General features: G+C 37.8%; 2 protein-coding genes across 3 annotated transcripts in view; one reads left to right on the top strand and one right to left on the bottom strand.

Annotated features, from left to right (window-relative positions):
- Positions 1–8,205, top strand: part of naxe (NAD(P)HX epimerase) — a 16,358-nt gene extending 8,153 nt beyond the window's left edge. The window contains exons 6-7 of one of the 2 annotated variants that reach the window (XM_062029525.1): positions 4,588–4,735; positions 7,609–8,205. In XM_062029525.1, coding sequence (XP_061885509.1) covers positions 4,588–4,735; positions 7,609–7,808 — 348 coding nt within the window. In that variant the 3' untranslated portion in view covers positions 7,809–8,205. The remainder of the gene's footprint in view (positions 1–4,587; positions 4,736–7,608) is intronic. The other variant, XM_062029524.1, reaches the window with a different exon arrangement.
- Positions 7,976–26,608, bottom strand: scn1bb (sodium channel, voltage-gated, type I, beta b). Its single transcript, XM_062029526.1, has 6 exons — positions 25,701–26,608; positions 22,916–23,082; positions 17,003–17,237; positions 14,276–14,417; positions 12,302–12,377; positions 7,976–9,541 (listed from the first exon to the last, which is right to left on the bottom strand). Exons 1-5 carry the CDS (start codon positions 25,747–25,749, stop codon positions 12,308–12,310), a joined length of 663 nt encoding a protein of 220 aa, XP_061885510.1. The 5' UTR covers positions 25,750–26,608; the 3' UTR covers positions 7,976–9,541; positions 12,302–12,307.

The raw sequence follows: 26,608 nt of genomic DNA, 5'->3' as shown, positions 1-26,608 counted from the left end.
ATCGGTACAGTAAGAAAACAACAAAATATAAATTTTTTGGTTATTTATTTACCAAATTTGTAAACAATGGCTTTATCCTTTTAACGTTGGGAACACTATAATAATTCTGCCCAAAAATAGAAATAGCTCTGTTTGTGTTCCAATTCAATTATTTAGTGTCTCATAATAATTATTATATCAAATAATACATTGCGAGTATCGGTTGGAATCCAGAGTTGTGTTGAATGGAAAATCGATTCTGAATCAAATCCTCACGCCAGAAATCGCAGTCGTTAGGTGCCCAAAGATTCACACCCCACCAATCTTTTTAAATATTGGTTACAGAGTAGAATATTTGAGGTTGGGTAACATCCTGTAATATGTCGATAATTCATGACATTGATTGTGATACCGTAGACAAGCAGACAATGAAAGAAAACGTTTAGTGTCTACTGAGCTAGAATGAAAAAAAAATCAGGCGGGAATTGGTTAAATGTATTGAGTTCACACAAGTCTGTTATATAACATGTTACATACATCTGCCATGTTATATATAACTGCACAAGGTCATTTTAATTGCACTTAAGGCAGTTTAATGGCAGTGTAATTCATTTACGCGAATCTGGAAATTATGCTGACTGTTTTCTAGCGCCATCTGGTGGTTACGCAATTACACCACAGCAATATGTTCTTGTTTTTCATCACCAGAGTGAAATTCATTTGGTTTTCATGGCAAAGGCATAATAATATACCAGGATTTCAGTCTGTTAAAATATAGTAGTTATAATGGGAGTCAAAGGGGCCGAAGAGAAATTACTTTATGTTTATATCCTATTCTAACAATGTTGCAACCAAAAGTATTTTTAAAAACTTGTTAAAAAAAAACAAAAAACCTCTCTGTGAAATTTTAGATCGCTAACCTTCAAATATTACATAAGGAACACATGTAGTCCCGTTTTGCTCCTTAAGGTTGCTCAATGTTTTTTTAAATGGGGGAAATGAGTCAAGTAAAACCAGAATTATGATAAATGATTTTCACCATGATTTTGTCATTGTGTCAAGACTTGGAAGTGAGAAAAAAAGCTTTTCATCAACCACTTAAAGCATGAACACCCGTTTGTAATGTGAGAGTTGGGGTGGTATGCAAACAGTGCCACCAAGTGGCCAAATGAAGCAAATACGCACAATATGGCTTTGAAAGTCTAACATATGCTTGACTGTTCCCTTTAGGTCAGACCTGGGCAAATTAAGGCCCGGGGGCCACATTTACCGTTAAGCTTTTCAACCTGGCCCGCCGGACAATCCCAAATAAAAATGTTTTATATGTAAAGTGTAGCTGCCATCATGATGTGCGGTGATGTTTTCTAATGACCGTAAGTCTTCAACTATACTAAGTAGTGTTTCCCATAAACTGCCAAGATACCTGTGGCGGTGGGGGCGTGGCTATGGGCGTGGTCAACATGACATCATCGAGTAATTTGCATAATTTACTACAATGATATGATTTTCTCTAAAAAGGCTCAAAAAATGTATACTTACTAATTAATAATAACAGTTTATTTTTAAACGTCCATCCATTCATCCATTTTACAATATAATTACAACATTTTATGTACATATTTATATACAGATTTGAACAATAAGTTATTCACTGAAATATATTTATTAATTGTGGTTCTTACAAAAAATATATCTTATAAAATATAAAACCTAAAATGTCTCTTAAAGCTCTGCCCCTTTAATTAGTGCATACTAAATAATTTAACTTTAGCCTACTACTACAACCATATTATTTACCAGCAACATAAAGTGAAACAGAGGCAGAGGTGTCCTGCCACAGTCAGTAACAAATAAACAGAAAACAGTAGTGGTCAAATACAAATAAGGCAACAAGAGAAGTATCCTACACTTCTCTTTTGTAAAGTAAATCTGAACAGCCTATATGGACATCTACATCAACTATATGATTTGCCTGAGAAGCTGGACAGGACAAAAAAAAAATATATATATATATATATATATATATAAAAAATTTAAAAATAAAAAAATTATTTATTTTTTTTAAATTTTTTTATTTGTGGCGGACGTAATTCTTTCATGGCGGGCCGCCACAAATAAATGAATGTGTAGGAAACACTGCTAAGTCTTTCAATGGTTGGAATCTGCGCTTTGGCATGATGTACTAGTTATTAGTCATCTAATTAGTTACTATGGTAATTTAAGTCACAGCAGCTCAGACGAGGCACCGAGCAGTGTGGGTGGGGAGCGTTTCCACAGAGTGTTTCCAGAGCCTGAAATAAGTGTTTCAGGGACAGACGCGGTAAGGAGATTTTTACAACAAAGTTCTCAAGCTTACTGATATATCACATACATCAGATTGTAGGTGGTTTTTTTTTTTTGCGTTTCGCTTGATTGTAAGGGGAGAGGGGGTGTGACGCTCATATGTTGTCAATATTCAGTGTTTTATTGTTCATAGTTAATATTGTAAATCACACATTCTTTATTTTCATGTACATTCTGGGTGTCTCATTTAGTCAAAAAATTTACAATTCCATTCTGTTTTTTCAGGCGGTCTGTCATAACATTTTTAGCATTCAATCAGACATTATTGTGAGGTTTTGTATTAGTGTTCCTAAAAATAGATATACGGCCCCCAGACACATTTTCTTATCTAAATTTGGCCCCCGAGTCATAATAATAGCCCGGGCTTGCTTTAGGTGATTAATTATATTAAGATTTTTTAGTAGGACACACCATTTGTTGTCTACATTCTTATCATAATAACTATTTCACTACATTTATCTTTGTTGTTTGCCAAGGTTTTGAATGTTATATTTACGTTATAAGTTCTAATAAAAATGGGTAATTTTACACCTAATGCATCAAATACACGATGTCAAAATGAAAAAAACAACAACTGTACAGTTACACATTTTAAAGGTTTGACTGGCGCTCATTAAAACTGGGTTCCCCTCGAAGGATTATCATAAATAAAAACATTTTAAAAAGTGTGTAAAAAGTAAGTGGCTATCTGACTACATACGTAGATGGAGAAATGAGGGGGAATGTGCGACCATTTGCAGCACGTTTTTTATTAGTCAATGGAATATTTGAATATGAAAAGTTGTAATGTTGCAATAGATAATTTTACAAGGTATGCCAATATCAATAACTATTTACTGTCACTTTAACACGATGCATCAATGAAGGCTGGTTAACATATTTTGACCTACATTGGATTACTTTTAATTAACTGTCATACACAGTCTAGTGAATGTTTAAATAATGTAAAAATATAAGGATATTGTAAAAAATTCTGATTATGTAACGCAGTGTTTTCCAACCACTAGTGTGCCGTGAGATACAGTCTGGTGTGCCGTGGGAGATGATCTAATTTCACTTATTTGGGTTAAAAATATTTTTTGCAAACCAGTGATTATAGTCTGCAAATGATGTGTTGTTGTTGAGTGTCGGTGCTGTCTAGAGCTCGGCAGAGTAACCGTGTAATACTCTTCCATATCAGTAGGTGGCAGCCGGTAGCTAATTGCTTTGTAGATGTCGGAAACAGCGGGAGGCAGCGTGCAGGTAAAAAGGTGTCTAATGCTTAAACCAAAAATAAACAAAAGGTCAGTGCCCCTAAGAAAAGGCATTGAAGCTTAGGGAAGGCTATGCAGAACTAAACTAAAACTGAACTGGTTACAAGGTAAGCAAAAACTGAATGCTGGACGACAGCAAAGACTTACTGTGGAGCAAAGATGGCGTCCACAATGTACATCCGAACATGACATGAAAATCAACAATGTCCCCACAAAGAAGGGTAGAAACAACTTAAATATCCTTGATTGCTAAAACAAAGTAGATGCGGGAGATATCGCTCAAAGGAAGACATGAAACTGCTACAGGAAAATACCAAAAAAAGAGAAAAAGCCACCAAAATAGGAGCGCAAAACAAGAACTAAAACACTACACACAGGAAAACAGCAAAAAACTCAAAATAAGTCAGGGCGTGATGTGACAGGTGGTGACAGTACACCTACTTTTAGACAAGAACTATATTGATGCATTGTTGGTTATGGATTAAAGTCATATCCAACAATTGCAACTTTTTACTGTCAACTTAGTTTCTTTTTTTAATGATTTCTGTTGGTGGTTTTGATTTTTTCAACGCAAAAAATGTGCGCTCGAAAAAGGTTGAAAAACACTGATGTAACGTATTGGTCATTCGTAAATTCTAACCATTTAACAACGATAGTAACACTAATTAGAATCTTGTCTTATAAATAAACACTTGAAGTATTTGTATGTGTGAATAAGTAATATTGAAAAGTACTAGTAACAGTTAGGTGTATAATATCTGAATTCATAAGGTTTTCTTCTATCAAGATTTTACATCACGGGGCTTCACTGGTAAAAATATGAGCATAAAGTCCAAATCTTGGTGTTATCACCCTTTAATTCAGCCAGTCCATCCCTTTTTTCAAAAAAAGAAGACATTAAATGTTGTGTTTGTGCTGCTCGCTAGTGAAAAGTTCACTAGTCAATATTTAGTCATGTTTATAATAGCTGCTGTATGGACGACTGAGCTGGAATATTTGATTGTCCTTTCAGGCCCGAGTGATTGATGAGGCTTTCAACCTTGTGATCGACGCCATCTTTGGCTTCAGCTTTAAAGGGGCTGTGAGAGAGCCTTTTGGTTCCATCATAAATGTCCTGAAGAAGACCACCGCCCCCATTGCCAGCATCGACATCCCCTCAGGTCGGTCCACACACTTTCACCAAAGAATTATGGATAGGTTTTTTTGTAATTTTGGCCTGTTGCCCCCTTTTTTTTTGGCCTTTGGTATATTATGGGAAAAAAATTATTATTAATGGGATGTATCATTTTTTTTTTTTTTTAGTCTTTATTTGAAGGGACAATGTACAGAAACATTAAGCTCAAAGACAGATATGTTCTGTACCAGATTATAGCTTGCAGTCCCTGGCTACCTAAATTAAAGGGATACAAAAATCATGCAATAAAATTATGACAATAAAATCATACACAAGTATTAAGAAAAAAGTCATAAAATGCCCTTTCATGGACACATACTTAATATACAATACAACCACACCTCATTTACATCATCACACAAAGACAATACATGCTTTTGTTCACATCTGTCATCATTTGTAAAAACAACCATAATTTTAACACACACACCTCACAATTTACAATAAAAATGCTCTCATGGATAAATATAATACACATTAGGTTGATGTGTCAAACATAATGCCCATCTTAGTGACCGTGTGAGCAGCTTTGAATGCTCCAAAGCCACCTTTTAACTTCAATTGTGAATGAAGAGTAATCTGTTAGACTTTTCAAGTTTGTTGTGAGGTCGTTCCATTCCTTTATGGCTTTATATGAAAAGGCTGATTGTGCAAAAGAGGTTTTACATCTGGGTATGCTACACTGCCCCCTGGTGGAGGCTCGTGTGTTTCTAGTTGTCACAGCAGATGTAAACTGGACAAAGTGCTTAAGTGGCGCTGGTGCAGTGTTATTTAAGATTCGATGGGCCATTCGTATTGATGCTAATCTTTGAATGTTAGCTAAATTTAACAATCTATATTTTTGGAGAACTAAACAATGATGGTGGTGTTGTGGTTTTCGGTCAAGGATTTTGAGGGATTGTTTGTGCAAAGTTTCCAATGGCCTCATTGTCATTTTGCTTGCCTGCGACCAACATGTTATACAATAATAAAAAAATTATATATTATCCTTTGTCATATCCTATACAAAGCAAGGTTGTCAATGTTTTCTTCAGATGTCTTGGCATATGTTGACCTACACTAGATTGCTATTAGCACTGTTAATGTAACAATGTATGCATGCAGTATGTAGGGGTAAATCGATCCAAATATTGATATTATCCTTAACAGGTTAGTATCGCTCATACATGTCAAACCCCTCCCGTATTTTGCCCTTCTTTTCCGGGGCAGAGCAGCACAACATTAAATATTGACATACACTATATAGATATAAACGTGTAATCGACCCATGATATTATTACACAATTGATTTTCCATTGGGTTGAGTTTTTTCTTGCCATGATGTGGGATCTGAGCCGAGGATGTCGTTGTGGCTTGTGCGGCCCTTTGAGACACTCGTGATTTAGGGCTATATAAGTAAACATTGATTGATTGATTGATTTGCATTTATCATATTTTTTAATAACACAATGATGGATCATTTGTTTGGTTTTCAAATGCTGGGAATATCTTGTTACATGATGAGATAACATTCAAGTTTAGAAGATATACAATTGCATAAAGGACAGTTTTTCTGTCCAAAACAAATACATTTAGCAAAAAACTTGAAGGGCTTTATTGATGCACTTTAGTTCCAGGCTTTCACCAGTCACATATAATGATGTGGCAGGCTAAAGGCTCTAAAGTCAGGCCTTCAAAATAAAAGCGCACCAGTAAAATAACAGTAAATAGTGTTACATTTGCGTTAATAATGGTGTTGATTAGGGGTGTAACGGTACACAAAAATTTCGGTTCGGTACGTACCTCGGTTTAGAGGTCACGGTTCGGTTCATTTTCAGTACAGTAAGAAAACAAGAAAATATACATTTTTGGGTTATTTATTTACCAAATTTGCAAAATCTTCCACCAAAAATATTTTTCTTAGTGGAATATTTGATGTGAAGTAATGGGAACCTTGGATAGGTCAATAATTCATAATATTGATTTTGATTCAATATTATGTTTTGAGCAATGACAGTTTGAAAGAAAAAAAAAACAGCTTTGTTTTATTAGTCAACATTGCAACTTTTTCTAAATTACATTTAACCTTTAAGCTTTTTTATTTCACTTTTGTTATGTTTTTGTTTATTTTATTAGTATTTTTAGAATGTGCCGTGGGCCTTTAAAACATTAGCTGTGGGCCGCAAATGGCCTCCGGGGCACACTTTTGACACCCCTGCTATAGATAATAAAAAATTAAATGTGATAAATCTATGGATAAAAAGCAGAGCCTGGCGACGCATGCACGTTTATCATAACTCTCTCTCTCTCTGTCTCTGCCCCTCCCTCACCAATGCTGCTGCGCGCAGAATTTGTTTTGTTTTTAACCCCTTCTTAACCCTGAACGTACATTGTAAATACACGCAACCCTAACTCAAAATGCCGGACAATTGAGGCATTTAAGAAACTCCGCCCTGACAGCTCTGCAAAAGAGGACATGTCCGGTGAAAAGAGGACGGATGGTCAGTCTATCCTAGCCTGTTATCTGCTAGCATGCTGTGTGTTGTGCCTCGCTGTGCATTGTTTACACAACGTGCGTTACGCTACTTAATATGTTCGTGTGGAAACTTGTTCGGTACACCTCCGAACCGAACCGGAACCCCCGTACCGAAACGGTTCAATACAAATACACGTACTGTTACACCCCTACAAAGAATATATTGTAACAATCTCTTTGAATCGGGAATGAAATCTTCACCCCAAGAAATCGGAATAGATCCGACTCGTGATTCGTTGTAATAGTACCATCCTTTAGTGGACACCCCTGCACTATATGGACAAAATAATAAAATATGCCTGTCCCATTTTGTGATCTGAGCATTTCCTTATGTTTCTTTCAAGGTTGGGATGTCGAGCAAGGAAGCGTCGATGGGCTCCAGCCCGACACGCTCATCTCTCTGACCGCTCCCAAAAACTCTGCCACTTTGTTCAAAGGACGCCATCACTTCCTGGGTGGGCGCTTTGTGCCGCCCGGCCTGCAGAGGAAGTACCAGCTCAACCTCCCCCAGTACCCTGGCACGGATTGTGTGTTAAAATTGTAACATTTTGCGGAGAGGTTTGTGCCGTCTAAGTTATCCCCTGGTGTGCGTAAGCCTTTAAAAACATGCACTACAACAGACTTCATCATGAGTTTTCTCCTTTTTCTTTATTAGCACATTGAATGTTTCACTTATTGTACCAGCAATTTAATTGGAAAGACAATCCATCATAGTTCCATCCATCCATCCATCCTCTTCAGCTTATCCGAGGTCGGGTCGCGGGGGCAGCAGCCTAAGCAGGGAAGCCCAGACTTCCCTCTCCCCAGCCACTTCGTCCAGCTCCTCCCGGGGGATCCCGAGGCGTTCCCAGGCCAGCCGGGAGAGATAGTCTTCCCAACTCTTCCTGGGTCTTCCCCGTGGCCTCCTACCTGTCGGACGTGCCCTAAACACCTCCCTAGGGAGGCGTTCGGGTAGCATCCTGACCAGATGCCCGAACCACCTCATCTGGCTCCTCTCGATGTGGAGGAGCAGCAGCTTTACTTTGAGCTCCTCCCGGATGACAGAGCTTCTCACCCTATCTCTAAGGGAGAGCCCCGCCACCCGGCGGAGGAAACTCATTTCGGCCGCTTGTACCCGTGATCTTGTCTTTTCGGTCATAACCCAAAGCTCATGACCATAGGTGAGGATGGGAACGTAGATCGACCAGTAAATTGAGAGCTTTGCCTTCCGGCTCAGCTCCTTCTTCACCACAACGGATCGATACAGCGTCCGCATTACTGAAGACGCCGCACTGATCCGCCTGTCCATCTCACGATCCACTCTTCCCTCACTCGTGAACAAGACTCCGAGGTACTTGAACTCCTCCACTTGGGGCAAGATCTCCTCCCCAACCCGGAGATGGCACTCCACCCTTTTCCGGGCGAGAATCATGGACTCGGACTTGGAGGTGCTGATTCCCATCCCAGTCGCTTCACACTCGTCTGCAAACCGATCCAGTGAGAGCTGAAGATCTTGGCCAGATGAAGCCATCAGGACCACATCATCTGCAAAAAGCAGAGACCTAATCCTGCAGCCACCAAACCAGATACCCTCAACGCCCTGACTGCGTCTAGAAATTCTGTCCATAAAAGTTATGAACAGAATCGGTGACAAAGGGCAGCCTTGGCGGAGTCCAACCCTCACTGGAAACGTGTCCGACTTACTGCCGGCAATGCGGACCAAGCTCTGACACTGATCATACAGAGAGCGGACCGCCACAATAAGACAGTCCGATACCCCATACTCTGAGCACTACCCACAGGACTTCCCGGGGAACACGGTCGAATGCCTTCTCCAAGTTCTCAAAGCACATGTAGACTGGTTGGATGTGGTGCATGGGAGTTTGCCATCATAGTTCACCACATTCTATTTCATGAATAACATACATGTTGGGTGTTTATCATACATTGGGCTGGTGGTGAGTTAGTAGAAAGCTTCCGTTCACAAACCGTACATCTCATAAATGTCCAGTATGTGGAGCTAATACTTTGTTATGAGTACAGTGTATGCTTGTGACAATGTGGCTCATTAATGCATAATGCTTTTGTGCGTAGCAAAATATTTACAGTGCTGGTACCATGCTGTCTCTTCTCTCTCGCTGTGCTTCATGTGCATTTGAGGTCTTTATGGAGGAAAAGGGAAGATTCAACAGAAGACTTAGGATGAAGGTGATGTCTGTTCTATCACCCCCCCTACAAAGTTGTTTTCATGCAGTTAGCGGGACGTATCACAGGATCTTTTCAGTCCCAGTTGGAAGCCTGGTAATAGAAACAGAAGGCTATTAGATTTTTTGACATTATTTACAAAAAACACTGGACATTTGATTAATCGTTATTATGAAAACATTTAAAGAATAGATGCAAAAAAATAAAAACAGAGTTGCTTTTTCCGTTATTTAAGAAAGTCTGAACAAGGCGTCATTATTTTTTTTTTAGTTATTTATTAACTAAGTAAAATATTACAATCCAATTCATTATAGCCTTTAAGACAGGGGTCGGCAACCCAAAATGTTGAAAGAGCCATATTGGACCAAAAAACAAATCTGTCTGGAGCCACAAAAAGCCTTATATAAGTGTTATAATGAAGGCAACACATGATGTAAGTGTCTATATTAGCTATATTAGCCTACAATCAAAGGCTGACGCAAATCTTCGTTGCCAGAAATGTTGTATTTTAATTTTTATTCTACACATTTTTTGCCACATTGGAAATCATTTGTAAAATGGAGGCTTCTCACAGGATGAGATAACTCCTGGAAATTACTGGCTTAGAATGACCAAAGGTATAGGTACATGTGTGTGTCCAAGTTAAAGGCTGTCTTCTTCTAATGGATTTATTACAATCTTTGCAAGCTGGGTAACGTTTGCTGTGGTCTGGAACAACATGGCACACAAACAACTATGAGAAATGCAGCCAATACTAGACTCTGTCTAGTATTGGCTGCATTTCTCATAGTTGTTTGTGTCCTATGAGAAATGCAGCCAATACTAGACTCCGTCTAGTATTGGCTGCATTTCTCATAGTTGTTTGTGTCATTAAAACATGCAAATATAAATTAAATACACAGAGGACATGAGTAAATGAATTTAAATGAACTCAAATATACCTACAAACGAGGCATAATGATGCAATATGTACATACAGCTAGCCTAAATAGCATTGATTAGCTTGCAGTCATGGACTGACCAAATCTGCCTGATTAGCACTCCAACAAATCAATAACATCAACAAAGCTCACCTTTGTGCATGTAAGCACAGCATACAACATTTGGTGGACAAAATGAAACAAAGAAGGAGTGGCATGAAACACGTCTTTCTGTGGCAGCGTCGGAGAAAGTTTTCAAGGATCGTTGAAATTAGCAGGACAAAATGGTGCTTACCAAATACTGATCTGTAAAACATGTATAACAAACAGTGGGATTTCTAACAATTAGGAATGTTTGTCCTCCTACAGAAAATATATTTAAATAATAAAAAAGGTTTTCATCTTTTTCCATTTTCACACATCTCTGAAAGAGGTCCAGGGAGCCACTAGGGCGGCGCCAAAGAGCCGCATGCGGCTCTAGAGCCGTGGGTTGCTGACCCCCCCTTTAAGAGATGCAATAGTTATTATACGGTAGTTGTTTTTTTTAATGATTTTAACAAATCGGAACACGAGCTGTCAAATTGAGTTTTTTGTAATTATTTCAAAACTAAATATGACAACCTATACATTCTATAATTTAATAAATACAATAATTATAATAATAGTAGGGTAAGTCAATGCAGTTGTCAATTACCTACAGAGGCCAAAGATAAACCAAATTAAATTGAAGTGATGTAATATTTTTGTTAATAAATGCAATTTGAAAGCAATTTCCTGTTTGATTATTAAAAATTACCTTAACTTTTTGTGTCAAAAAATTGCATTAAACAAGGTAATGCAATTTAAATACAATTTAAAAATCATTGATTATAATTGGAAGCCTGGTAATAGAAACAGAAGGCTATTAGATTTTATGACATTATTTACAAAAAACACAGGACATTTGATTAATCATTATTATGAAAACATTTAAAGAATAGACGGGGGGAAAAAACAGCACAGAGTTGCTTTTTCCGTTATTTAAGAAAGTAGGAACAAGGTGTCATTTTTTTTTTTGTGTTATTTAATAACTAAGTAAAATATTACAATCTAATTAATTGTAGCCTTTAAGAGATGCAATTGTTAAAATAGTTTTTTATTTATTTTAACAAATCGGAACACGAGCTGTCAATTCAATCAAGTTTTTTGTAATTATTTAAAAACTAAATATGACAACTTATATATTGTATAATTTAATAAATACAATAATTATAATAGTAGGGTTAAGACGTTAAGTAAATACAGTTGGCAATTACCTCCAGAGGCCAAAGATAAACAAAATTATATTGAAGTGATGTAATATGTTTGTTAATAAATGCAATTTGAAAGCAATTTCCTGTTTGATTATTAAAAATGACCTTAACTTTTTATGTCAAAACAATGCATTAAACAAGGTAATATAATTTAAAATCATTAATTATAATTGTAGATTTTAGGTAGGATTTTTATATATAAATTAATATTTAATTATTTCACATCACATATTTATGACATAATTGCAAATTATAGCATGACATGCTCAAAGTATACAGTCGTCCCTCGTTTATTGATGTTAATTGGTTCCGGATATGACCGCGATCAATTATTCCTCAAGTACAATTCATTAGTTATAAATCAAATATTTTCAAAGCTAGAGCATAAAAAACTGTTTTCCCGAACTTCTGAATGTATTTTTCAACATTATGTATGCCCTTAAGACACGAACCTCGAACAATGAACCTCTTTAATACCTTTTTACTCTTCTAATCCAATATAGTAATGCTGCCTGAGGCTGAGCTAATCAGTGGCCACAATGCTGAATAGCGTGCTCTGATTGGTTTGGTCTCTCCTTGCCAATAATACTGTAGTGTCGTGAGGGACGACTGTACGTGGGTATATATGTCAATATACATACCTTTTGCTATTCTCCAACCTGCACCCCTGCACAGTTATCTTTACTTTCTGAGGCAATTGCTAAATATTCTGCATTCCTGGAAGGGGAAAAAAATAAAATACAATTAATAGACCACAAAAGAAAGTGATATTTGCATCTCATTTTAGTTTGGAAGGAAAAAAAAGGTTCCCAATAAAATCCACAAAAATTGTGGTGCTGATCTGGATAAAAGGTTTGATCTAGGGATGTTCCGATCAGGCTTTTATGCTGCCGATTCTGATACCGATTGACTGATCACATGTACGTTTTTCAATGTATTTATGGTGAGTGCTACTGGCGGTTTACAATATCAACACAATATTGTGTTGAACAACTTCCTTGTTCTTTAATTACATACAATTGTTGGAGCAAAAATAAAGTCAACAGCACACAATACCTAAACAAAAACTACTATTTTCTACCAATTTAAATTAATTTAATTTAATTGTAATAATTTAATTTTAATTTAATTTATTACATACAATTGTTGGAGCAAAAATAAAATCAATAGCACACAATACCTAAACAAAAACCACTACTTTCTACTAATTTAAATCATTTGGTTTTTGCCGTCAAAGTCCTACTGTGTCCAGGAAAATGTTCGCTGAGTTTGTAAACATAAAAACAACAAATAAGAGACTTGACCAGGGGTCACCAACCTTTTTGAAACCAAGAGCTACTTCTTGGGTACTGATTAATGCGAAGGGCTACCAGTTTGATACACACTTAAATAAATTGCCAGAAATAGACAATTTGCTCAATTTACCTGTAACTCCATGTTATTATTAATAATTAATGATATTTATCTTTGCGGAAACACTGATCATCTTAATGATTTCTCACAATAAATATATATAGAAACAGATAAATATCAATATGCAACATTTTATTTTTATATTTTCTCTAAGTGCACATTTTTCAAATTGAACATTTTCAAATGATCACTTCTAAGACAGTCCTGTGAAATCGCAATATCCCATTTTAACTAGCTAGCCACTAACATTTTTTAACAAATCCTGAATTACTTTGCACCATGTTTGTACAAATAATAACTCATGTAAAATACAAAAGTCAACTCTCAAATTTTTAAATTAATCATGTCACACTTTGAACTGGACACCAAATCTGTTATCTGTTTCTTTGTCAGTTAGTGAAGACCAAGTCTTTAAAATATTTTCTTGGATTTTCAAATTCTATTTGAGTTTTGTCTCTCTTAGAATTAAAAAAATGTCGAGCAAAGCGAGACCAGCTTGCTAGTAAATAAATACAATTTAAAAAATAGAGGCAGCTCACTGGTAAGTGCTGCTATTTGAGCTATTTTTAGAACAGGCCAACGGGCTACTCATCTGGTCCTTACGGGCTACCTGGTGCCCGCGGGCACCGCGTTGGTGACCCCTGGACTTGACTATAGACTCTTATTGACCTACATGTTAATTTCATGTTAATAACTGCTTACTTTCTGCTTACTAAGCACTTATTTCTTAGTTTTGTTTAAAGCCAGCTCAGTAGTTAGCTATTAGCATGTCAGCTCCTGGCTTGCTCTTGGTGTGTCACATATTTAACCTCGTTCTTACAAAACTAAGAAATGCAGTTTATTTGTCGTAATGGAGGTGCTTATTATTAGCCAGGTGGAGTGGCTCCACACTGTGTATTGATACACTTAAATAGCTGCTAGCAACTCGTCAGCTGGGGGACAAAAAATAACAAGTGTCAGCCAAAAGGGGACCGGCGCTTAAGAAAATTGTCCGATACTGATAAGTAGCAGATCGATCGGCACATCCCGACTTTGATCAAGTAACCTTTCCCACAAAATGATTTTCTGGCACATTCTTCAAATCCAAATATATTTGTTTTATCCTTTTGCCATAATATTTTTTTTTCTGCGGTCGTATTTACAGATTTTGTAGCCGTGCAACAACAGATGTGACAATTTGTGATGCAATATACTGTACGTACGCGGCTTCTCTTAATGCTTCTTCCCCGGCTGCTGATATTTTTCTGTAGCAGTATATCATCTCGATGAGGAGCCACACCTGCAGGCCGATGATGGACACGTACATCATGACTTCGGACGCAATGGATGCCGTGCCTCTGGTGGCTGTGCGCCGGGAGACACAAAAAGGTGACGTCACACACAATGGACAAAATCCATGATGAGTAAAGGGTACAGTCGTGGTCCAAAGTTTACATACCCTTGTGAAGGACATCATGTCATGGCTGACTTGAGTTTCCAATCATTTCTACAACGTTTATTGCTAATGATAACATATTGCTGTGTATTGTGGCCAAACAGCTAAATTTTTGTTTCATCTGACATCACATGGACAAAGATAAGACCTTCTGAAAGAAAGTTCTGTGGTCAGATGAAACAAAAATGGAACCGTTTGTCCACAATACCCAGCAATATGTTTGGAGGAGAAAAGGTGTGAATATTTTTTGGTGATTTAACCCCCAATTCCAACCCTTGATGCTGAGTGCCAAGCAGGGAGGTAATGGGTCCCATTTTTATAGTCTTTGGTATGACTCGGCCGGAGTTTGAACTCACGACCTACCGATCTCAGGGCGGACACTCTAACCCAGTGGTTCTTAACCTTGTTAAAGGTACCGAACCCCACCAGGTTCATATGCGCATTCACCGAACTCTTCTTTAGTGAAAAATAAGATTCAAATTCAAGCCAAAGTTATATGTTTTTGGTAACACTTTAGTATGGGGAACATGTTCTAAGTAACAAAGACTTAATTTAGAGTTTTTTGGACACTAGGGGAACATATTCTAAGTAACAAAGACTTAATTTAGAGTTATTTGGTTAGGGTTAGAGGGTTAGGGCCAGGGTTAGAGGGTTATAATAAGGCCATGCCGAATAAGGCATTAATAAGTACTTAATAATGACTAGTTAAGAGCCAATATGTTACTAATTTGCATGTTAATAAGCAACTAATTAATGGTGAATATGTTCCCCATACTAAAGTGTTACCATGTAGTTTTACTGGTGTATAAAATGAACCGTGCATGAACATCACCTTGTTCAAACAACAAAACCAACACAGTGCATAAACTCACAACAAATGACACACCTGCAAATCAGTCTGACTTCTGCTGTTGCCGTATCCGTAATACGCCGATAGGGAGAAGTTTGTATTTACACGATGAGTCGGGTGTGTCTTGACCTCCGCCGAACCCCTGAGCCCGACTCACCGAACCCCTAGGGTTCCATTGAACCCAGGTTAAGAACCACTGCTCTAACCACTAGGCCACTGAGTAGGCAAATCTGAAAATTGGCTGTTACGATGTTTGCTAATATTTTTTTAAATTAGTTTACACTAGAGAAGCTCCTAGTGTATTTAGTTAGTCTAACCATTTTGTTTTCCAATGAGCAGTGAATTAATTCATATACTTAAAATTCATTCTGGTCCTCTGATTTTACTTTGTCCTTGTATTTTTTTGTCCGTATGGATGTGAAATGTTCTTAAATATGATATTATCGGCCGATAAATGCTTTAAAATGTAATATCGGAAATTATCGGTATCGGTTTCAAAAAGTAAAATGTATGACTTTTTAAAACGTCGCTGTGTACACGGACGTAGGGAGAAGTACAGAGCGCCAATAAACCTTAAAGGCACTGCCTTTGCGTGCCGGCCCAATCACATAATATCTACGGCTTTTCACACACACACACACACAAGTGAATGCAAGCATACTTGGTCAACAGCCATACAAGTCACACTGAGGGTGAACGTATAAACAACTTTAACACTGTTACAAATATGCGCCACACTGTGAACCCACACCAAACAAGAATGACAAACACATTTCGGGAGAACATCCGCACCGTAACACAACATAAACACAACAAAACAAATACCCAGAACCCCTTGCAGCACTAACTCTTCCGGGACGCTACAATTTACATCCTCCCGCCCACCTCAACCTCCTCATGCTCTCTCAGGGTGAGCATGTCCCAAATTCCAAGCTGCTGTGTTGAGGCATGTTAAAAAAAATAATGCACTTTGTGACTTCAATAATAAATATGGCAGTGCCATGTTGGCATTTTTTTCCATAACTTGAGTTGATTTATTTTGGAAAACCTTGTTACATTGTTTAATGCATCCAGCGGGGCATCACAACAAAATTAGGCATAATAATGTGTTCATTCCATCGGTTTTGGTTGATATCGGAATCTGTAATTAAGAGTTGGACCATATCGGACATCTCTAGTCTTAAATTATTTTCAAGACGGTCTTAAAAAAAAGTATTCCATTTGACATGTTGAAACCTGCAGAGACCCTGTAAATAATTAACTGCATTTGCAGTGGTAACTTTTCACTTTGTGATATGCTTTAAAAAGGGCAGAAAAACACTGTCAGCGATTCCGCGGCGATGCTGACTTCACGTTCTGTAATGACTTCCTGGAAATGCAACCTCCACTTTAGCTCCACTTTATCTCCTTACACATCGTTTCTGTTTTGCTAGTGCATAGCAATGGCTAATTTTCCAGGCAAACTCAGCGACTAATAAGACACTGTACACTGCAATAGTGAAACTGTACCATAAAATCCTATAAAGCGGAGCCGGATACTCCTGGGAACTAACGCCCTATTCATCGGACACCAAATGCAAATGTTTACTTTAGAGGACAATGCGTCTCAGGAGGGTTAAAAGCACACAGTGGATTGCGTCATACCTTTCGCCACCACTTTGAGGTGGACCACTTTGTTGATGGTGGTGGTATACTCGTAGTTGTCAAAGCTGAGGATGCGGTTGAAGAAGCAGCTGTACGTGCCCGAGTCGTTGAAGGTGACGTTGAGCAGATATATCGACGCGTCTTGGATGTCTCTGCTCCTCTTGGTTCCGTTCCAATCCAGGCGGCCTTTAAAGTCCTCTTTTTCAGTGGGGGATCCATCCTCGTAGGTGTAGATCTGGTGACAACACGCATGAAAGTCTGTTTGGAATCGCTAATCAGTGGGGGTTCTTTTTTAGTAATTCAGTAATCTATCCATTAAAGTAAAGTTAATAGTACCAATGATTGTCTCACACACACTAGGTGTGGTGAAATTTGTCCTCTGCATTTGACCCATCACCCTTGATCACCCCCTGGGAGGTGAGGGGAGCAGTGAGCAGCAGCGGTGGCCGCGCCCGGGAATAATTTTTGGTGATTAAACCCCCAATTCCAACCCTTGATGTTGAGTGCCAAGCAGGGAGGTAATGGCTCCCATTCTAATAGTCTTTGGTATGACTCGGCCGGGGTTTGAACTCACAACCTACCCATCTCAGGGCGGACACTCTAACCCAGACCTGGGCAAATTAAGGCCCGGGGGCCACATGCGGCCCGTTAAGCTTTTCAATCTGGCCCGCCAAACATTCCCAAATATTTTTTTTATATATTTAAGATGGAAAGTGTAGCTGCCATTATGATGTGCAGTGATGTTTTCTAAGTCTTGAACTATACAAAGTATTTCTATGGTTGGAATCTGTGCTTTTGCATGATATTTTAGTGACTAGTGTTGTCCTGATACCAATATTATTTCGATACTTTTTGGTAGGGATGTCCGATAATGGCTTTTTGCCGATATCCGATATTCCGATATTGTCCAACTCTTTAATTACCGATACCGATATCAACCGATACCGATATCAACCGATATATACAGTCGTGGAATTAACACATTATTATGTCTAATTTGAACAACTAGGTATGGTGAAGATAAGGTACTTTTAAAAAAAAATAAAAAAATAAAATAAGATAAATAAATTAAAAACATTTTCTTGAATAAAAAAGAAAGTAAAACAATATAAAAACAGTTACATAGAAACTAGTAATTAATGAAAATTAGTAACATTAACTGTTAAAGGTTAGTACTATTAGTGGACCAGCAGCACGCACAATCATGTGTGCTTACGGACTGTATCCCTTGCAGACTGTATTGATATATATTGATATATAATGTAGGAACCAGAATATTAATAACAGAAAGAAACAACGCTTTTGTGTGAATGAGGAGGGAGGTTTTTTGGGTTGGTGCATTAATTGTAAGTGTATCTTGTGTTTTTTATGTTGATTTAATTAAAAAAAAACAAAAAAAAAACGATACCGATAATAAAAAAAATGATACCGATAATTTCCGATATTACATTTTAACGCATTTATCGGCCGATAATATCGGCAGGCCGATATTATCGGCAGGCCGATATTATCGGCCGATAATACCTACTTTTTGGTACTTTCCTAAATAAAGGGGACCAGAAAAAATTGCATTTATTTTAACAAAAAATGTTAGGGTGCGGTGGACCGGTACTTTTCAGAGGCGGTATGGTACTGAATATGATTCATTAGTATCGCGGTACTATACTAATACCCGTATACCGTACAACCCTACTAGTTACTATGGTAATCTACGTCACAGCAGGTCAGACGAGGCACCAAGCAGCGTGGGTGTGGCTTGATTGCAAAATATGTCGATTGGGAGGGGGTGTGACGTTCATATGTTCTCAATATTCAGGGTTTTATCGTTCATAGAAAAATGTAAAATTCCATTCCGTTTTTAAGGCGGTCTGTCATAACATTTTTAGCATTCAATCAGACTTTATTGTGAGGTTTTGTATTAGTTTTCCTAAAAAATGGATATACCGTCCCCCAGACACATTTTTATTCTCTAAATTTGGCCCCCGAGTCAAAATAATTGCCCAGGCCTGCTCTAATCACTAGGCAACTGGTTAGTTTGTTTGATTAATCAAGTAATCAATCGATTAGTTTGTTCGATTAATCGACTTAAACACTCTTTACAGCCTCAATGTGTATTTTAGGGAAACTAGTTTAAATATTTTTTAAATAAATGCAGATCAACAGTGAAATTGCACTTTTAACAAGTGTGCATGAATGTGTATATATATTTTACTTCTCCCCTGTTTGTCGCCACACAGATCACGGTACCCACACACCACCGCTCTCATGTGTGCTCTATTGCAGCTGCCCTGCGTGTTTAAAGTTCCCGGCACTCCATGTAGTCCAGATTTGATCCATTTTCAGTTAAGATTAATTTTTTGTTTTATTTTAGGGCCGTCAAATGATATTGTTTTCCAAATCAGATTAATCACATTTTGAAATTTGGATTAATCACGATTAATCACAGCTGATTACTTGCTTGCATAATTAAAATTTGCTCATCTATCATCGTCTATTTTGAGGTCCCCTCATTCCGTCACATCTTCATACTTTTTTTTTTTTTTTTTAGTTAATGTTGAACAATTTTAACACTTTTTTAACCAAACTTGAATTTTCCTATTTTTATGACTCAGGTTCAAACCCAGTACAACTACTCACAAGCCTAGCACTTACACAGTGAGCAATGGGCATACTTGCCAACCTTGAGACCTCCAATATCGGGAGGTGGGGGGTAGGGGGTGGGGGGTGGGGGGTTGTTAGGGGTGGGGGCGTGGTTATTTACAGCTAGAATTCACCAACTCGAGTAATTCATATATATTTCATATATATATATGTATGAAATACTTGACTTTCAGTGAATTCTAGCTATACATATATATATATATATTTATTTTATTTACATAAAAGAAATACTTGAATTTCAGTGTTCCGGTGGCTATCCATTAGATGGCAGTATTGTCCTGTTTAACTTCCCCGTTCATGATGAGTATATTATTTCGGCCACCGTGTTCAATGGAGAAGTCTTTTCTACATATTTACAGGCAATTGTGGGAAAGCGGACGTGAGAACAGGCTGTCCCCACTCAGTCTCAGGTCCGCATTGAGCTGGAGGGGGCGTGGCCTCCAGCTCCGGCTGAATACCGGGAGTTTGTCGGGAGAAAATCTCTGCCGGGAGGTTGTCGGGAGAGGCGCTGAATATCGGGATTCTCCCGCTAAAAACGGGAGGGTTGGCAAGTATGGCAATGGGGTACTTTGGGAATGTCTTGGGAAATTTGACATCATACTTACTACGAACAATGGGAGACCGGGCTTTCTGCTCCGCCGCTCCCAGTCTGTGGAACGCTCTCCCTGACCACCTAAGAGCACCACAGACTGTGGATGCTTTTAAAAAAGGCTCAAAACCCCTCCTTTTTAAAAAAAAACATTTTTTTTTAGATATATGCATACTAGTTTTAGCTATTTGGCGGTTCTAAGTTATATATTTGTATTTAATTTTTATTATCTTTTTATTTTTTTAATACACTGTAGCACTTTGAGGTTGTTTACTCAATGTAAAGTGCTTTTTACAAATAAAATCTATTATTAGTATTGTTATATTCTTATCAGTGATTGAGCAGGAAAGGCCTAGGAATCCATTTGCAATACAATTTCATATGAAGTGCCCTGTCATTCATTAATTGACTTTTTACATGCCTTTATTCATGTCAAACAGCCCCCCCTATGTTCGAGCCCTTGGCGGAACGGAAGCAAGGGCTGAACTCTCGGCATGCAGATTATAGTGTTAGTTTATTTCGAATAGTCATATAGCTACAATATGGTACATTAAATATTTTCAGTTTCTACAAACCCCAAAACAGTGAAGTTGGCACGTTGTGTAAATGGTAAATAAAAACATAATACAATGATTTGCTAATCCTTTTCAACTTATATTCAATTAAATAGACTGCAAAGGCAATATACTTAACATTCGAATTGGTAAACTTTATTTTTTGGAAATATTTGCTCATTTTGAATTTGATGCCTGCAACATGTTTCAGAAAAGCTGGCACAAGTGGCAAAAAAGAAAGAGAAATTTGAGGAGTGCTCATCAAACACTTATTTGGAACATACCACAGGTGAACTGGCTAATTGGGAACAGGTGGGTGCCATGATTGGGTATAAAAGCAGCTTCCATGAAATGCTCAGTCATTCACAAACAAGAATGGGGCGAGGGTCACCACTTTGTCAACAAATGCGTCAGCAAATTGCCGAACAGTTTAAGAACTTTTCTCAACCAGCTATTGCAAGGAATTTAGGGATTTCACCATCTACGGTCCGTAATATCATCAAAAGGTTCAGAGAATCTGGAGAAATCACTGCACGTAAGCAATGATATTATGGACCTTCGATCCCTCAGGCGGTACTGCATCAAAAAGCGACATCAGTGTGTAAAGGATATCACCACATGGGCTCAGGAACACTTCAGAAAACCACTGTAGATTACTACAGTTTGTCGTGACATCTGTAAGTGCAAATTAAAACTCTACTATGCAAAGCCAAAGCCATTTATCAACAACACCCAGAAACGCTGCCGGCTTCGCTGGGCCGAGCTCATCTAAGATGGACTGATGCAAAGTGGAAAAGTGTTCTTTGGTCTCACGAGTCCACATTTAAAATTGTTTTTGGAAACTGTGGACGTCGTGTCCTCCGGACCAAAGAGGAAAAGAACCATCCGGACTGTTATAGGCGCAAAGTGTAAAAGCCAGCATGTGAAGTGAAGTGAATTACATTTATATAGCGCTTTTTTTCAAGTGACTCAAAGCGCTTTACATAGTGAAACCCAATATCTAAGTTACATTCAAACCAGTGTGGGTGGCACTGGGAGCAGGTGGGTAAAGTGTCTTGCCCAAGGACACAACGGCAGTGACTAGGATGGCGGAAGCGGGGATCGAACCTGCAACCCTCAAGTTGCTGGCACGGCCGCTCTACCAACCGAGCTATACCGCCCCCAATGTGTGATGGTATGGGGGTGTATTAGTGCCCAAGACATGGGTAACTTAAACATCTGTGAAGGCGCCATTAATGCTGAAAGGTACATACAGGTTTTGGAGCAACATATGTTGCCATCCAAGCAACGTTATCATGGACGCCCCTGCTTATTTCAGCAAGACAATGCCAAGCCACGTGTTACAACAGCGTGGCTTCATAGTAAAAGAGTGCGGGTACTAGACTGGCCTGCCTGTAGTCCAGACCTGTCTCCTATTGAAAATGTGAGGCCCATTATGAAGCCTAAAATACCACAACGGAGACCCCGGACTGTTGAACAACTTAAGCTGTACATCAAGCAAGAATGGGAAATAATTCCACCTGAAAAGCTTCAAAAATGTGTCTCCTCAGTTCCCAAACGTTTACTGAGTGTTGTTAAAAGGAAAGGCCATGTAACACGGTGGTAAAAATGCCCCTGTGACAACTTTTTTGCAATGTGTTGCTGCCATTAAATTGTAAGTTAATCATTATTTGTAAAAAAAAAAAAAAAAAAGACAGAAGTTTCTCAGTTAAAACATTAAATATCTTGTCTTTGCAGTCTATTCAATTGAATATAAGTTGAAAAGGATTTGCAAATCATTGTATTCTGTTTTCATTTACCATTTACACAACGTGACAACTTCAATGGTTTTGGGATTTGTATGTTTTGGTAATGAATGCACTACAGTCCGATACAGTGTCAATCTACAACCTTGATCAGATTGGATTATAGTTCATAAAGTGTGCAGTGAGGGTGTATTTTCCCAGCATGCAATCAAACTTTAAATAGAAGAGCGCACACACAAGGTCAACACAGCCGTGTGTCAAGAAGAGTTATCGATTGAACGACCTGGCATCGAGGCACTATCATGTTTCTGACTACACTTACTGTACGCAAATACAAATCTTTAATGGCAGACGTTGGACTCACCTGCACAAAGTCAAACTCCCCATCGGCCTGGAAGTACCATTCCACCGAGGCGGAGGCTTTGACTTCACTCCTCTTCTTGCAGGAGATGCAGCCCAGTTTGAAGCCTTGGCCCGCCACCGCCTCTGTGTCCGAGTCCACCTCCGCACACGCCCCGTGACACTGGTGCACTGTCAGCATATCACAATATATACATGTTAAAATGGACATTAATTTCTCTTTTTATTACAAAATATTTTATTTTGACACTGAAGTTATGTAATTGCATTTGTTTTACATCAAATTATGGTGACAATTTTATTAAATTAAAAAAAATTGTAAGGCAAAATGTGTTTTAAAAAAATCAGTTTGTCAAAATACAGTGTTTAATAATTCAGGGTAAAAAAAAAAAAGTCAGTGTAAAAAAAATCCAGTGCGGAAGTATTTACTTCAAATTAGGGAATTTAAATTAGGGAATCCATCTCGTCTCTGAACCAGCCAATGGGGTGTCAAGTTACATAAATTCAGTGTCAATTTTAGAGTCCTCCTTATACACTGAAGGTATGTAATTGCATTAGTTTTACATCAAATTATGCTGACAATTTTATTAAATAAAAAAATTGTAAGCAAAATGTGTTTTAAAAAAGTCAGTTTGTCAAAATACAGTGTTTAATAATTCAGCATAAAAAAAATCCAGTGCGGAAGTATTTACTTCAAAACAAGACCCACTTCCGGTAAATTAGGGAATCGATCTTGTCTCTGAACCAGCCAATGGGGTGTCAAGTGTGCAGTCACGTGACACGGGTCTTACAAAGAGACAAGTCAAACTTGACACCTCATTGGCTGGTTCAGAGACAAGATTGACTGCCTATTTTACCGGTCTTGTTTTGAAGCAAAGAATATTTGCACGGAATTTTCACACTTTACATTTTTTTTCCCCCTCACTGAATTTTTAAACACATTTTGCTCAGAAATTGTTATTTAATTTAAATTGTCAGCATAATTTCATGAAAAAAAATCAGTTCACAAAATGAAAACACAAAAAATTCAATTACATAAATTCAGTGTCAATATTAGAGTCCTTCTTATACACTGAAGTTAGGTAATTGCATTTGTTTTGCATCAAATTACGATTACAATTATAATGAATTATAAAATGTGAGCAAAATGTTTGTATAAAAAAATAAGTTTGTCGAAATACAGTGTTTTAAAATTCAGGGTAAAAAAAAAGGCAGTGTAAAAAAAATTCAGTGCGGAAGTATTTACTTCAAAACAAGACCCACTTCCGGTAAATTAGGGAATCGATCTTGTCTCTGAACCAGCCAATGGGGTGTCAAGTGTGCAGTCACGTGACACGGGTCTTACAAAGAGACAAGTCAAACTTGACACCTCATTGGCTGGTTCAGAGACAAGATCGATTCCCTATTTTACCAGAAATGGGTCTTGTTTTGAAGCAACGAATATTTGCACGGAATTTTCACACGCTACATTTTTTTTCCCCCACACTGAATTTTTAAACACATTTTGCTCAGAAATTGTTATTTAATTTAAATTGTCAGCATAATTTCATGAAAAAAAATCAGTTCACAAAATTAAAACACAAAAAATTCAGTTACATAAAATCAGTGTCAATTTTCGAGTCCTTCTTATACACTGAAGGTATGTAATTGCATTAGTTTTACATCAAATTATGCTGACAATTTTATTAAATAAAAAAATTGTAAGCAAAATGTGTTTTAAAAAAATCAGTTTGTCAAAATACAGTGTTTTATAATTCAGGGTGAAAAAAAAAAATCCAGTGCGGCAGTATTTACTTCAAAACAAAACCCACTTCCGGTAAATTAGGGAATCGATCTTGTCTCTGAACCAGCCAATGGGGTGTCAAGTGTGCAGTCACGTGACACGGGTCTTACAAAGAGACAAGTCAAACTTGACATCTCATTGGCTGGTTCAGAGACAAGATTGACTGCCTATTTTACCGGTCTTGTTTTGAAGCAACGAATATTTCTGCACTGAATTTTCATGAGCTAAGTTTTTTTCCCCCCACTGAATTTTAAACACATTTTGCTCACAAATTGTTATTTCATGAAATTGTCAGCATAATTTCATGAAAAAAAACAGTTCACAAAATTAAAACACAAAATGTTTTCTCCCTGACCACCTGAGGGAACCACAGACTGTGGATGCTTTTAAAAAAGGCTTAAAAACCCTTCTTTTTAAAAAAGCCTTTTTTTTTTTTTAGATATATGCATACTAGTTTTAGCTATTTGGCTGTTCTAGTTTTTATTTTTTTTAATTATCTTTTTATTTTTATTTTTTTTATTATACGCTGTAGCACTTTGAGGTTGTTTACTCAATGTAAAGTGCTTTTTACAAACAAAATCTATAATTATTATTTACTTCAAAACAAGACCCACTTCCGGTAAATTAGGGAATCAATCTTGTCTCTGAATCAGCCAATGGGGTGTCACGTGACACGGGTCTTACAAAGAGACAAGTTATGCAGCGCTTCAAACTTGACACCTCATTGGCTGGTTCAGAGGCAAGATTGATTGCCTATTTTACCGGAAGTGGGTCTTGTTTCGAAGTAAATACTTTTCACACGCTAATTCCCCCCACCCCCCCGAAACTGAATTTTTAAACAGACATTAATTTGTCAGCATGATTTCATGTAAAAAAAAAAAATCCGTTCACAAAATTAAAACGCAAAAAATTCAGTTACATAAATTCAGTGTCCAAAAAAAAAAATCTATCCAATAAAGACACATTAACCGCACATACATGTCGTAAAGATGGAGGAAAAACTTACCAAACAATGTGCAGGAGAGGAAAAGGAGCAGGGTATGGATTGGCGTCATGTTATTGGATGATAGGCCACGCAAAAGGTTCTTAATCTACTTATTGATTGTTATTGATGCTTTTATTTTAAGAACACTGCCGATTTAAGTGCAGACTACAATCATAAATAAATCAACCAGCATGCATTGTAATGTGCAAAATAGCCTCCTTTGGTTAATTATTGCTGCTGACTTTTTAATTAATGGAAGACTTTTTGTCAAACATTCCAGGTGGAGTGATGACTCACAGTGTTCCCCGGATATATTCACCCTGAAATTAGATTACTTTCCCCCCCTGAGGGTTTTTTTTTCTAACGAGGGATGCACAGGGACGCCATTAAAGCTGCCTGCAGGGAACACACGCACAAATCCCGGTAGTGTGCTCGGAAATATTCATACGTGCGACATGCAAGTTTGAATTGGCATGCATTAAAATGGTATTTAGCGCAAACCTGAATACAAATATTTAATCCCTAATCCCGGTTTACTGTGCTCAATTTTGGAGGCCTTCTTCTACGGTTGGAGTAATGTCCTATTTTTGGGAATAAGTCATCTATCTAACAATAGATGAACAATAAATGAAGAATAGATCCGTCCTGTGCTTGGTTTCCAGCGACGTTGCTGCGCCACAGCACAGCACTTCTCGCCTCTCAGTCGAGAGGATGCTGCGGATGCACTGCGGTAAAAAACGGCCGATGCGCTCGGCGGTCACTTCCGGCGTTTTTACGCCGCCACTCGTCGTCTTGTTTGCCCGTCTTATAATCAAAACGCCCGATGCATCAATGTGGCGTGTAATCCATTCCGCGCGTCGACAACAAAGGAGGCAATTTGTTGAAAACGCCACTTTGCGGTGTACTGGCCCTTTAAGAAAGCACCGGCG

Source organism: Entelurus aequoreus, linkage group LG20, assembly GCF_033978785.1.
Source record: "Entelurus aequoreus isolate RoL-2023_Sb linkage group LG20, RoL_Eaeq_v1.1, whole genome shotgun sequence".
In the NCBI taxonomy this organism is placed as follows: Eukaryota; Metazoa; Chordata; class Actinopteri; order Syngnathiformes; family Syngnathidae; genus Entelurus; species Entelurus aequoreus.
The sequence above is the reverse complement of the archived record's forward strand: the minus strand, read 5'-3'. Positions and strand labels throughout refer to the sequence as shown.